The sequence below is a fragment of the Macrotis lagotis genome, chromosome 8 (assembly GCF_037893015.1).
Source record: "Macrotis lagotis isolate mMagLag1 chromosome 8, bilby.v1.9.chrom.fasta, whole genome shotgun sequence".
Taxonomy (NCBI): domain Eukaryota; kingdom Metazoa; phylum Chordata; class Mammalia; order Peramelemorphia; family Peramelidae; genus Macrotis; species Macrotis lagotis.
The window spans coordinates 49,504,271-49,518,933 of NC_133665.1; the positions used below are offsets into that span (position 1 = coordinate 49,504,271).

The window sequence follows — 14,663 nt, forward strand, 5'->3', positions numbered from 1 at the left end:
TGGAGGTGTTATCAGAAGGTCATAGTGAACTTTTTGGGGTTAAGTGATGAAAGTCTACATTAAAAAGTTAACTTCAGTCCTAAAGATGTGCTTAAAATAATGTGTAACTAAAATTCTATACAAAGAGAGCTAAATTAGGAGTGAATGTATTCATATCCTAAATCAAAGTACATGTATTGATACTTCAAAAAATCTGTGATTTCATCAGTAGAGGGACTCCCTCACTCCCCAAATCACAAATATCTAACTTACTGAGCATCTGAAAAGACAAAGAAAGCTTCCCTAGAGAAAAAAGAATGGGGAAAGAAGTTAGAAAATCTCTGTTGCCAATGCAGCCTCACATTTGTATTGACACTGGTACTGTTCCTAACTTTTTTTTTTTTAGGTTTTGCAAGGCAAACGGGGTTAAGTGGCTTGCCCAAGGCCACACAGGTAGGTAATTATTAAGTGTCTGAGACCAGATTTGAACCCAGGTACTCCTGACTCCAGGGCCGGTGCTTTATCCACTACTCCACCTAGCCGCCCCTTCTAACTTGTTTCTAATAGTTCATTATTTCTTAACAACAATAATTATCAATAGTATAACTATCACACCTAGAATTTTGTGTAACACAGAACACATTCTTGTTTTGCTCTATTTATGAGGGTAGAGTCTATATCTTATTTATTTTTTATCTTTCCCAATGCATTCTACAATGTTTTGCACAATTACTTACTAAATGTAAATTTATATAAATTGCTTATTTCCCTTCATCTCTCTTAAGGGAAGTCTGGGCTCTAATATCTATATTATTACTTATGAATCATCTAAGATTTTATGACATAATATTAATAATTCAAAAGAGCAATCTTGGAAGTCTGTAGTGTTCTCAGCTTCTTACCATTAACATGTACTGTCAAGGCTATTGTATAGATAGAGGTATAAAGTTTTGTGTAAGTAAGGTGACAACTGCCATGGTATTTGGGTATGATAAAGGTTAATTGATAGCAAACAACCTTACCAAAATATCTTTGACTGCAATCCTCATCACTTTTTCAGTCTCATTTATCTCTAGTGGCCTGGCGATTGCTTCTGTTCTCAATTCCTATGATCAAAAAATTTATATGTGAATTCAGAAGAGACAATAAAATAACTTACAAAATGTGTGAATTAGTTATCTATTATTAATATCTCATATATTATTTACATATATATATAATTAGATGAATGAATTGTCTTATTTATAAAAACTTGACATATACTCCTGGCCAAGGAGAAATTTATTCAAACTTGAGTAAGCCTTCAGGAATCAATATATTTGATTTTCTTGACTAGAATTCATTGAACAAATGCTATCTACCTATGTAGCACCCAGCTAAACACATATTTGCCTTTAAGTAATACTGTGATACATTATTCTATGGGTAGTTAATAAATTTTACCAAATAATCTCCTATTGGTTACCAGTTTATCTATATTTACATACAAAGTATGTAAAAAAACTATTTCCTTTCTGGATACCTGCCTCTTGTTTTATTCATTCATTCATTTATTCAATTCCACAAGCACTTATTAAATGCATACTAAGTATGTACTATACATACCACCAGCTCTCTAATTTTTTTTGAGGAGTCAAGGAACACAAAGACAATTCAGGAGATTTACTCATGAGCATGTACTTCTAGTAATGGCTCCATATGATTTATGGCACACTTAAGTAAAATGTATGGCCTGGTAGTGTGGAGTAGCACATTTTATGGACAATGCCACTGGACTATGCCATTGAAAAGGGTTTTATAAGAGAATAAGCAAGCTTTTGCAAATGGCCATTTCAAAATAGGCCATATCTTCATGATCACACAATGGTAATTTGATTGAAAGATGGAGGAAATTTGAAAATTCTGCTGTGCTTATTATTTATTAATTATAATAAAAATATTCTTGGGGGTAGCTAGGTGGTGCAGTGGATAGAGCACAGGCCCTGGAGTCAGGAGTATCTGAGTTCAAATCTGGCCTCAGACACTTAATAATTACCTAGCTGTGTGGCCTTGGGCAAGCCACTTAATCCCATTTGCTTTGCAAAAAAAAAAAAAAAACCTAAAAAAAAAATTCTTAATTCACTAGAGCAAAACACTACCTCAAAGGCTCTCTTCCAAAAAAAATGTTTCTCATGTAAATAAGTAACAAAAGTGTTAAAGGTTCCTTGAAAGATAGTAAGAGAGAATCTTATTTGATGACCCTCTGATCACTAATATCACATAAGGCATAAACCAGAGAAGAGAAGTATGCTCATCAGAAGTATTTGCTATGGCAATGGAGGAGATACAAATGGATTCAAAGTTGAAGAAGGATTCTCTAAGATGGTGAGGTTCTTCAGATGCTTCCTTATGTGGATGGCATTATACTAGTTTAATCAAGCCCCAGAACACTGAACCTCCTAGATGAGAGGTACTCAAAAGACTTTGACCTAACCACTTGCATAGGAAAAAATTAAGTGAATAAAGAACCCTTACTACCCAGTCTATGACATGAAGTTCGATATACACCCACAGAGTTGTTAGTTATATATCTCTGACAGACATTACAAATGGACAATTAGTTGAGCCCAAAATTAAACAAGAGGACAGAGTGGGTTGGATTTCCAATGGGAAATTGCAGAAATACTTTAATTACTTCAAACTTTTCCCTAAAATGAAGAACTATCTTTTTTTATATAAAAATTTGAATAGTTATTACATTTATGCAAACCATGGGACCCTACAGTCTCTGAAGAATGAAAAACTGAGTATCATTTAGAAGGCAATGGAGAGGAACATGAAATATATATAGATTTAAAAAACTTCTAAGAATATTAAAGTAAAAGATGTTTTCAAAGAAATATATGAATGAAAAAGATGGACTAAAAGGGCTACAAAATTGCATATCCTTGAACCTAGTAATGTCACTACTAGGTCTATATAGCACAAAGATAAAAAAAATTTTCAAAAAATGTTAAAAATTGTTTTTTATATGTCATTGAAAAAATAAAATATGAAAATTTAAAACTAAAAATAGAAAAAAATGGGCTAATGACATGATAAAAACAAGGGATAACTGAAAAGATCCTATAAGTGTTCTACTGGTATCTGTATAATACCAAAGAAAGTGAAGAAGTTCTCCCACACATTAGGTGGACTCCTTCTGGCAAATGTAAAGGAAGGCATGGACAAGAATTCAAAAGGCATTGGCAGGCATGGACAGGTTGTAATCTGCATCACTGAAGGGGCACATACATAATATACAAATCCTTTTCATTATTTGACAATTGCAAGGCACTGGGAAAACAAAGACAAAAAAAGAAACACTTCCACCCGAAAGCAGCTTAAATTTACTGGACAAAATACAGTATCTCTGTAAGTATAACACAAGGCCTTTTGAGGGGGGTGAGTACACAGCTTACATAGCAAGAACTAAACAAAGGACATCTGAGCAGAGCCTTGAAGACCAGATATGAAGAAAGAATACATTCTAAGCAAAGGGAATACCTGTGAATGAACAGAGGAAGAGATGGAGTGCAAAATTTGAGGAACAACTAGTAATCCATTTTTGGCTCAAATGTGGAGTTTATGAAGGGGAATATTGTAGGAAAGATTAGTAGAAAACCAGAAAGTCTTAATAAAATTTGCCAGAGTTTGTCTGATCATTAATGATAATCCAGGTGAGGAGGGGTATAGACTTAAATTAGAACAACTGATATCAAAAGGAGAGGATGAAAACTGAAGTTTGAATCATAAGAATTAGCCAGCTACTTGGATGTGAGGAAGAGGCAAGGGACAATGAGGATGGCAACAGAAAAAGAGAAATGAGGAGGAAAGATGGGCTTCAAAAAGATTATCAGTTCTGTTTTTAACTAAGTTTTAACTAAGCAGTGTCAACTGGGACATCAAGAGATGTTAGCAAGGTATTGAAAATTAAGGACTAGAACAAGGAAGATGACATCAGGACCAGAGATACAGAGTTTAGACCCCAAATCCTGCCTTAGTTCCTTTCCTGATGTCAATGTCATCACCCAACGGATCACACAGGAAAAGAGATTCCTTTCCTAACTATGAATAGGCAAAAGACTCTTGACCAAACAAGGGATAGTGAAAAATCCCCAAAGCAAAAAATAAACAATTTTGATATCATAATATTGAAAAGGTTTTGCATAAACAAAATTGATGCTGTTGGAATTAAAAAGGTAAACAATAACCTTTGCATCCAATTTTTCTGATAAAGAGATGATATTCAAATTATAAAGGGAATTGAAGCAAACAAAAACAAAAGGATATGATCAGGCTATTCTCAAAAGAAAAAAGTTATTCACAACTATATGAAAAAATCCTCTAAGTCACTAAAAATAAAGAGAATTGCAAATTAAAGAAACTCTTGAGTTTCCACTTCATACTCATCAGATTGGCAAATAGAACAAAAAAAGAAAAATAACAACTGGGGTGGAACTGTGAATTAGTCCAACTATTCTGGAAAGCCAATTGGAATTATGCCTTCAAAGTCACCAAACTCTAAATACTCTCCTGACCCAGAAATATCACTACTGGACTTATATTCTCAAAGAGATCAAAGAAAGAGGAAACAAAAATATTTTATAACAGCACTTTTTGTTGTAGCAAAGAACTGGATACAAAGATGATGTCTATCACCTGGGGAATGGCTGAACAAATCAGTTGCATGAATGGAATGGAATAGTATGGTGCTATAAGTAGGACAAAAAAGAAATTCAGAGAAACTTAAATGAGACACAACTTAAGTCTAATAATAAAGCCTACTTCCCACTCATACATTTTCAGACATGGCCAATATAGTTTTATTTAGTTTAAATTCTGTCACAAAGGAGGGCATTTATTTGGGGGAGGATTAGAGAAAAGGGGAGCACTACCAAGAGGAATGGAGGAAATAGTAATAGAAATTAAAAAAGAAGGAAACAAAGAAAAATATAATTGAAACTCTGAAAATACACAGAAGAGAACAGAAGGAATTTCAAAAGCAGGTCAATATTAGAACTACCAATTTAATTTTCATTATGTTGATATTTCTCAACTTCATAATAAGAAAAAAGAAAAAAGTTATGCCAAACAGATTTGTAGCTATCCTTGCCTGGGGGGAGAAATTTGTAAGAGTGAATAGATTTTTTTCAGTTTGTTGAATTTAACTGAACATAAAAACAGCACAGGAATCATTTTTTTTAATCCTTTTACAACTGATAGTAACTGATAGTAAAAGATCTACAGTATTTTGACATGATTTTCAATTTAGGTTTTCCTTCATGAACTTAATGTCTTATCTATTACAGAAATAACCTAAGCAACAAAATTATCTTCTTTGAACACTACTTACCCGTAACTCTACTTCTTTGCCAAGTAAATCATAGAGAGATGCTCCTTTTGATGTAATTTCAGAAGCAAGTTGCCTAGCTGCTTTCAAATCTGCAATCTGGAATTTTTTTAAAAAGCAGAAAATTCAGTGATAGCCTACATTAGATGGGCGATCCGAAAATTAAAAATACATATAATTTGGATGTTAACAGTAACCTGGGCTTTCTGTCAGCAAAATCTTTAGTGTCCCCCAGTTGTCCATACCCTGGTATCTGGATCAAAAGTAATAGGAATGCTGTATCCCTATCTGTCTAGCCCTTTCAATAAATGAGTAAACATCAGGGATATGAAAAGAGATCCTCTTTCTTGTTCTGAACCTGAATCACTTCTCCTTCCCCCAGGCTCTTCTAGAGAAAATGTTTTGTGGAACCAAAGAAAGGCTAATTACAAAGGTCTGTCCTTTTCTGCTCTTTGAATGTCTATTCCCAAATTTCCACTCTACTTCACACAGACAATAGCTGGAAGTTGCTGGAAAGGTGAGGGAATCTAGGCTAGGTTTGGAGGATTCAGACGTAGGATTTAGAGAAGCAGCTTCTTTCAAGGAGTTACTTGGCCTATTTCTATGCTTGATAGAAAAGGCAATTAGTAGGACAAGAGAAGACTAGTGACTAGAAGAGGAGAAATAAAAGAATATCCTTGGAGTTAGTTCATCCCAGGTAAACATAATTCTCAGGAATGCAATTAAGAATCCAAGCTCATATTTAGATAAAATTTTAGCTGACAAGGCACTTGCCTGCAAAAAACATTAAAACAGAGAGGGCATTTATTATCTACATTTTCTACCTAAGGTAACTGAGGCTCTGAGTAGTGAAAAGATCTCTCTCTACAGTAACAGTTAAGTGACAGATGTGAAACTCATATTCAGGTCTCCTTTCTCAAAATAAGTATCCTTTCTACTAATGTCAAAGTGTTCACTGCTAGAAATTTGTTCCAGAGAAATTAATTTCTAAGATTGATCTCCATCTTGATTGATCTCTAAGTTTTATCTCCATTATCTTCCCAAACTATCTGCTCCATCATCCTTCTGCCTTTAAACTTCAGTGTTTATAAGATGGCTAAAGCAATCATTATTCTTATTTTATAAATGAGACAATAGAGGCTCAGAGCAGGTAATTTCTTGTTTAGGTTTTTGCAAGGCAAATGGGGTTAAGTGGCTTGCCCAAGGCCACACAGCTAGGTAAGTATTAACAGAGCAGGTAATTTCAAAAGGAATGATAGCCGAAATTCATATAATACTTTAAACTTATAAAATGTTTTCTAGACATTATCCTTAATATTAAATTCAAACCTAAGTTTTCTGACTCCAAATCAAACACTTTTTCCACTGAGCACTGCAGATGCTTGAATGAATGAGTGAATGAAATAATCTTATTATATACCTACAAGAATATATTATGTCTTACCTTTGAGCCAAGATCAAACTTGAATTTGCTAATATCTTCCTCTCCTATTGAAGAGCCTTCCATTCTTTTTGTCTTCATTGCATTATAAAGAACTGATGTAATTTTTAATAGTTCCTTTACTGCATAACCATCTGCTTGATACAGTTTCTTAGTGTTAAGTTTTATATGAGCTTTGGTGGCCTATTTAAAAAAAAAAAAATCAGGAACTTTCCAGACAATGTCCCTAAAAATCCTATGTGAACAACTTGGAAAATGTTTAGGTTAAAAGGAAAACTTTCAAGAGCAGATTAACATTATACTAACTATAATACTATATTAACAAACATATGAAGTAAAACAAAATAGACTAGGAATAAAAAAATACTACAGTAAATCTAAACAACTCTGAGGTTTCACATCATAAAAATTAAACAATGTCAAAAGATAAGTCAGTGCTGGAAGGATTGTGGAAAAACAGGCACCCTAAGTTGTGAAGTTGTGAAATGGTATAACCATTCTGGAAAGCAATTTGAAATTATGCAAATAAATTGACTAAAAAGGTCTATACTCTTTGATCTAGATATTTCAGTGTTAGGTTAGATACCCCCAAGGAGGTCAATAACAACAAAAAAAAAGGATCTATATACACAAACATATTAACAGCAGCTCTTTTTTGTGGTAGCAAAGAATTGTAAACAAAACAGAAACCTATATGTTGGGGCATAGCAAGGGGGAAGCTTGAGCTGGCTCAGAGTGTCAATCATTAAGTTTTCATAGTGAACATTTACAATGTGACAAATGCTATGAATCAGAGCTTGATTTATTTTTTGTACATCAGACTTAAAGTGATGGAGAAAATGTTAATAGTGCAGATTAAATGTAAAAGTATTTTTTTCAGAGAGTCAGTTGTTGAACATTTACCAATACATTATTAATAATGATCAAACAAATTGTAGTACATAAATATAGTGAAATATTGGGTCATAAGAAACAATGAGCATGATGAATACAGAGAAATATACAAAGACTTACAAGGCTTACAAGGCCAGGAAAACAATAAACAAATTTAATATAACAATGTAAATACGAAGAAGAGACAAAACAAAACTGAATACTGCAAAATTATGCAGCAAACAATCTTGTTGCTAAGGAAGAGATAAAACAAGTTGCTCTCCTTGGAGTCCACAGGTATAAAACACTGCAAATGTCAGACTTTTTTAAGGTCTTGATTGGTTTTGCTGAATTTATTTTTTCTTCTTCCTCTTTTTAATTCTTTGTTATAAATGACATGATTCTCTTCAAGGTTAGAAAGAATAAATACAAGGGGAGATAGATGCAGGTGATATACAAACAAAAAATATTAATTTTTAAAAAATATTTTAAAACATTGTACAAAGGAAACTGAAATCAGCTTTAGTTAGGAGTCTTCCACTCCTAATTTCCTTGATTCTTTCTATGAAAACTTTGAACTAACCATGAATTGTGCAATTGCCTTAATGAAGAAAACTCGATCTTGCTCTGTTTCAACATCAGAAGGAATGTCAGTCTGAGGCTCATACCTAGTGACAGGAAAAACTAGATCAAACAAGTAGAAAGCATACTGAGTGGAACATGCAAAGTTGACACAACTGTAAAGCAAACAAATGGACAATGCCCATAGCTCCCCATTCCTAGTAGAATGAGCAAAGTTACAGAATGTATTTAATACCAAGGCTTCATCATGACCCATTTGAATAGACCAAGAAATAAAATAAATTCAGAAATAAAAGGTTTAGCTCAAGTGTGCAAAGCACTTTACTTCAAATTTATATTTTAAATTCCTCAAATGTCAATTAGTAGTCAATTCTTAATCTAGAGATAAACCAAACTAGGAATTGATATTATATTTAGAAAATCAATGACAGAATCTGTTGGCATTAACTTTCTCAGTCTTCTTTATGTATCTTAACAGATGTTTCACACAAAGATATATCCAGTTATTACTATACAGTACATAGAATACTTAGAGCTTCAAGATAAGACTTCTGTAAAGTATATTCTTTGGATATAGATACACACACCTACAGCTGACTAAGAAATATCTTCTTGTGGGTCAATGTACTCTCCTCTTATATCCTGCATAATAAACTGTTAATTTTTAACTAATAATCCCACTAAACTCTTTCATTAAACTATATGTCCCACAACAGTATCTGTGAAAGCAACCATTTCCACAGAACTCATTAATAAATTCTAGCAATCAAGTTCAACCATTAACAAAGTACTAACCTCTTTACAAGCCAGAGAAGCACTTCAGATACAAGTCCAAAGTTTGGTGTGCGAAAGTTCTCCATAGAGATGTGTCTCGGATATCCCAGGGCCCTCATCATTTCTGTAAAATCTATTCAGCAAAAAATATGATGTAATCAGTTCTATATATTCAGGTGTTTATGTAATCTAGGATTCTAAAATGCTTTGAATCTTTTGGTTATTTCAGTGCTGTGCTTATTAAGACTCCAAGTTGGAAAGAAAGAGGAGATAAAACTCAGAACAACTACTCTGACAACTGTTTAAAATATTATTAAAATAAGGCTTGGAGAATTAATTATGAATTTCATTTACTGCCATATTCACTGTCCCCTTTTATTATTATCAATGGTCAATTGATTGTCCTTTCTCTTTAATTCAATTTTAGTAAACAGAGGGGATTAGTTGAACTCTCAGGACAATATTGAGATTTATTATTATTATTATTATTATTATTATTATTATTATTGTTAATTAGAATTTTTGTTATCAATCAGAAATTATTATTAATCCAAACATTTTGGAATTAGGTGTGACATAAAATTACCTGAGGAAGGAACAGATAACTACCAAAAATTATAACTTTTGTTCCCATACTATTACAAATGCCTACTAATTTAACTATGATTTTGCTTACCATTTTCATGTCAGAATTCTTATATTAAATGCATTTTAAATGATACTGTATAACACTGAATAATTTCCAAAACATCCTACCATTTCAATAATAAGTTGATATAGATAGTACTTTACATTCACAGTGCTTTGCATAAAACCCTTTCAGGTAAAGTGCTATATGATTTATCTATAGTCTTATTGCTAACAGAGGTCTCAGAGGTGGAATTTCAACCTACAATCTTCTACTCCAAATGTTTTTTCTTCTACAAACACTTGTAGTCAGGGCAGGAACTGTTATACTCATTTTTTATAGATAAGGAAACTTTTGGGGTTTCTTTCTCATGTATAAAATAAGGTATTCAGAAGGGTCAAATAAATTTCCAAAATTGGTTAACACAGTTAAGCTTAAGTCAGGAATCAAATCAATGTTTTCACATATTCAAAACCAATCCTCTAGTCACATCACAATGTCCCACAAATGCATGGCAATATCTGGTAATCTTTCTACAACTCTCTCCCCACATATCTTTACCTTTTCCCCTTCTAAAACTATAAAACAAAGTTGGTCTCAAGTAAAATTGTTGAAAGGTTGATCTTCTGTCCCACCTTGTAGTCTTTAGCTTCTGGGCCCACTAACCCTAAGAAAGTTTGGAGGAAGGAATGCAGAATAGACAATGTGGACTGATGATCTTTTCCAGGTACATTTACATTTTTAAAATGAGTATAGGAAAATGGTCTAAGGACATAAAAATTAAATTCTCAAGGGAAGCCATCCAAGCTAACTATACAGGGGGAAAAAAGTATTCCAAATTACTAATAAACTAAAAAAATGTACTCTAAAACAATTCTTTTCCACACATAAGATTGGCAAAGTTAACAAAGGATTGTGAGAAAGCAGAAAAAATAGTCCTCTTGTTGGAGTTGTGAATGCAGTCATTCTAATAAGTAATCTGTAATTATCTTGAAAAAGTTATTAAACTATTCATATCCTTTGACCCAGTGATACCATTACTAAACCTATACTCCAAAGATCAAAGAATGAGGAGAAGGCCCTATACATAAAGACTGTTTTTATCAGATTTTATTTTATGGAGGCAAAGAACTGGAAAATGAGGGGGTGTCTATCAACTGGCTGAACAAATTATGGTATATGGTAATAGACTGTGCCACAAGAAATGAAGAAATAGTTTCAGAACAACCTGGGAAAACTTGTATGACCTGAAACAGCATGAAATGAGGAGAATCAAGAGAACAATTTATATTGTAAGGTCAATATCATAAAAATAAACGATTCTGTGGAAATTGAGGGGAAATCCATTAATTGGGGAATGGCTGAACAAGTTGTAATACATAATTATGGTGGAATACTATTGTACTATAATAAATGACAAACAGGATTATTTTAGAATAACCTAGATTTACATGAACTGATGCAGAGTGAAGTGGGCAGAAGCAGAGCAGACCATTTTACACAGTAAAGTAATATTTTAAGATAATCAGCTGTGAATGACTTAGTTATTCCCAGCAATACAGTGATTGACGAATGGGGATGAAAAATGCTATTCACATTCAGGGGAAGAACTAGAATCTCAATGCAGATCAAAGGATACTAATTTTTACCTTTTTTTGTCTAGGTCTTCTATCACAACATGACTAACATAGAAATGTTTTTTGCATGATTGTACATGTATATAACCTATATCAAAACATTTACTATCTCAGAAAAGGAAGAAAAAATATTTTTTTTAAATGAACAATTTTGAGAGACTTAAGAACTGTATTCAATGCAGCAATCAACCAAGACTCCATAGGGTGGATGCTTAAAAATGACTATCCAACTCTTGAAGCACTCTCCAATATATGCAGAATGAGACACACTTATTTTTGATATGGACAATATGGGTAATTTGTTTTGCCAAACTTTATTATAAGGGTTTTGTATTTTATTTTCTGTGGGGAAGGCGAGATGGGAAATACAAAAAATGCTTGAAAAATGAAAAAGGAGTATTAAACATTCTTTTTTAATTTAATGAAGGGAAAGCCTATTGCTTAACCCAATAAAATTTAATTCTGAGGAAAAGATTCCTTATGGTCCCCATGTGTGGGATATTTAGTGAAGACGCTTTACTAGTGTTCCTGAAGTCATATCAGTCAGGAGTTATTGTGCCCACAGTGAAGCAAACCCTATCCTAAACTTGCAGACCTAGCTGTGCTACTTTCTGTAATTTTAGTCAAGGCAACTTCCTCTTTAAATCGCAGTTTCTTCCTCTGTAAAGTAATTGGATGGCATATAAAATCTAAAAGGCTTCATCCAGCTTTTATTATGATTACCATCATCCTCCTCCACTAAAATCCTCTTATGATATGGGGATGTTCCTGAGTCCTCAAAGGCTAAATTTGTGGAAAGTAAGTTCTGGCTGATCCAAGCAAACTGCTTGTGGGTGTTTGAAGGTGGGGACAGGGAGAGCAGGATTAAAAAAAAGTTGGGAGCCACCAGTCTACCAAAAAAGAGACTCATGTTGGGGGAATAGCTCAGCCTGATTTCCATTGGTGAACCACAAGATGAAGGGCAAATACCTGAGCCATAGATTGAAAAGAAAATAATAGAACTTATTCTAAACTTAGGAAATCACATTCTCTAAAAGTGATTCTTGGACTGAGGAGGAGTGCCTCATATCTAGGCTGTGTAAATCACACAGCTAAAAAAGCAACTGAGCATAGACAAATCGTACCTTTCACAGAAGAAGGAAAGGGAAAACAAAGGGGAAATAGGGAGAAAAGGTGGGGAGGGGTTTCTGGAGAAATATATGGAATTCGACTAGTAGGATGATAAAACACTTTCTGAGTTGGAACTGGCAAGAAGTGATCCAGTATTTTACAATTGTTAAGAAATTCATTTGAGGGATGGCTAGGTAGCGCAGTGGATATAGCACTGGCCCTGGAATCAGGAGGACCTGGGTTCAAATTTGACCTCAGACACTTAATAATTACCTAGCTGTGTGGCCTTGGGCAAGCCACTTAACCCCACTTGCCTTGCAAAAACCTAAAAATAAAAATAAATAAAATTATAAAAAAAAAAAAAAAGGAATTCATTTGAAGATAGCAATGTTCAAGTAATAATAAAGAGAAAGCTTCAGGGCACTTTCTACAAAAGGAGAGTTGGTGGTGATGGGAATTAGGGAGGCGATAGGATGGGGAAGAAGTGAAAGAGGAAGTTTTGTAAAAGGTACATTAATAAGCAGACAACTTAAAAACAACCGGATGAGTCCAACTACTTTACATAGCTTATTATATTTTATTTCTTCTTCATTCATCACCAGAGGGTCGTAGGCCACCAGCGGGATTTTAGGGACTGAGAGAGAAAACGTCCACTTAATGAGGTCTCGGTTCTCTTGAAGTTTTGAATTAGTCTTAAAATGTTTCCAAAGCTTCACAATTTCAGAGCCGGACCCTCTTCTCACTCGCAAGGATTGCCAACTCTTCAGGCCTAATCAATACAGCCTTTAGGGGTATTATTTTTTTTATTTTTTAGGTTTTTGCAAGGCAAATGGGGTTAAGCGGCTTGCCCAAGGCCACAGTGTCTGAGGCTGGATTTGAACCCAGGTACTCCTGACTCCAGGTCCGGTGCTCTATCCACTGCACCACCTAGCCGCCCCAGGAGTAATTTCTAATTGGCTTGCAGGACCAGGTGCGAGCCAGGCCTTCCTGGGCATTCTGCCCACCGTCCGCGCTCATGGGTGTTGCCCCTCCCCGGCCCCCTCCCACACCCCCGGCACCTCGGCGGGGCCCCGGCGCGCCCAATAGCACCTCCAACTCTCTTCCGCTTCCGCTCCCCGCCCCCACCGTGTAACGCCCACAAGCCTTTGCGGTGCGCTGGGCCCCGCCGCCCCCGCTCGCTGCCGCCCCCTTCCGCTCCCGCCCCCCCCCCCCCCCGCTCGCTCCCGCCCCCCTTCCGCTCCCGCCCCCCCCCCCCCCCCCCCCCGCAGCTATCGCGGCCTCTCTGCCGCCCGGAGCCGAAGCCCGGGCTCAGCGGGGGGGGCCTCCAGCCAAGGCCGCGGCTCCCTCCCCATCCCCCCCTCCGCCCGGGAAAAGGAGCAAGGGCCCAGAGCGGGGACTGGGGGCGGCAGCCTTACTCCTTAGGTCACGGAAAGACATGACTGACTGGTGATAGTGGAGGTGCCCTCAGTCGGGCCTCGAAATAACGAGATCCAGAATCTTTAGCGACTAGCCATTGAGCCGGGAAGGAGGAAGCCTGGCTCAGAGGGTCACTATGGCGACCACTAACGGAAGTCCGCGACGGCTCGCGGCCGGGGCCAAACGCAGGAGAACGCGGAGGCGTGCGCCTGCGCAGACGAGTGAGGGCGCTCTCGCTCGTGTCACTTTATGTATTTTTCTACAGAAAGATTAAATATATTTAATGGTACCCGGCTGCCCCCCCACTTCCTCGGCGTTCACTTAGAACGGAGATCGCGGCTGGATGACGGGAGAGCCCTCTCCCCCACATACTGTATACGCACAGATATAGTAATGCTGCATTTTCTATGTGCACTCACATAATATAATAAATAAATAAAACATAATAAATACATATAAATAAATGTGTGTATAAGGTGTAATAGGTGTATATAAGAATGTAAAAATAGATAAGTAAACATGTAAAAAGAAACATAAATGTGTGTAGATATGCATATATATGCGCATGTTCACAAATAAAACCATACTCATTTATATGGGTACACACACTCCACATATTTGAAGTTTTCCCATTAGGAAGGAAACAGTCCCAGAATGCATGACACTGCAAGTTTTGTAGGGAACTCAGAGAAGGGACTGAATCTAACCAGGATAGGTTCCATGGGTTCATGGAAACTTCTGGAAGAAGAAAATGGAGTAGGGGAGGAGGAACAAATGAGTCTCTTCAGTGGCTGCTGTCCTGTCCCTGCCCCAGTCTCTGCTTGCTTTTGGAAATAGCTTTACAGCAGATAC

General features: G+C 35.8%; 1 protein-coding gene across 1 annotated transcript in view; it reads right to left on the reverse strand.

Moving 5' to 3' along the window:
- The window catches only part of CLUAP1 (clusterin associated protein 1), a 52,209-nt gene extending 38,224 nt beyond the window's left edge, over nt 1-13,985 (reverse strand). Inside the window, exons 1-6 of the mRNA XM_074196873.1 lie at nt 13,811-13,985; nt 9,042-9,153; nt 8,248-8,332; nt 6,795-6,974; nt 5,354-5,449; nt 1,002-1,085 (exon numbers count right to left, since the gene is read on the reverse strand). Of these exons, the coding sequence (XP_074052974.1) occupies nt 1,002-1,085; nt 5,354-5,449; nt 6,795-6,974; nt 8,248-8,332; nt 9,042-9,153; nt 13,811-13,832 (579 nt within the window). The 5' untranslated portion in view covers nt 13,833-13,985. The remainder of the gene's footprint in view (nt 1-1,001; nt 1,086-5,353; nt 5,450-6,794; nt 6,975-8,247; nt 8,333-9,041; nt 9,154-13,810) is intronic.
- Nucleotides 13,986-14,663: the final 678 nt, after the last annotated feature.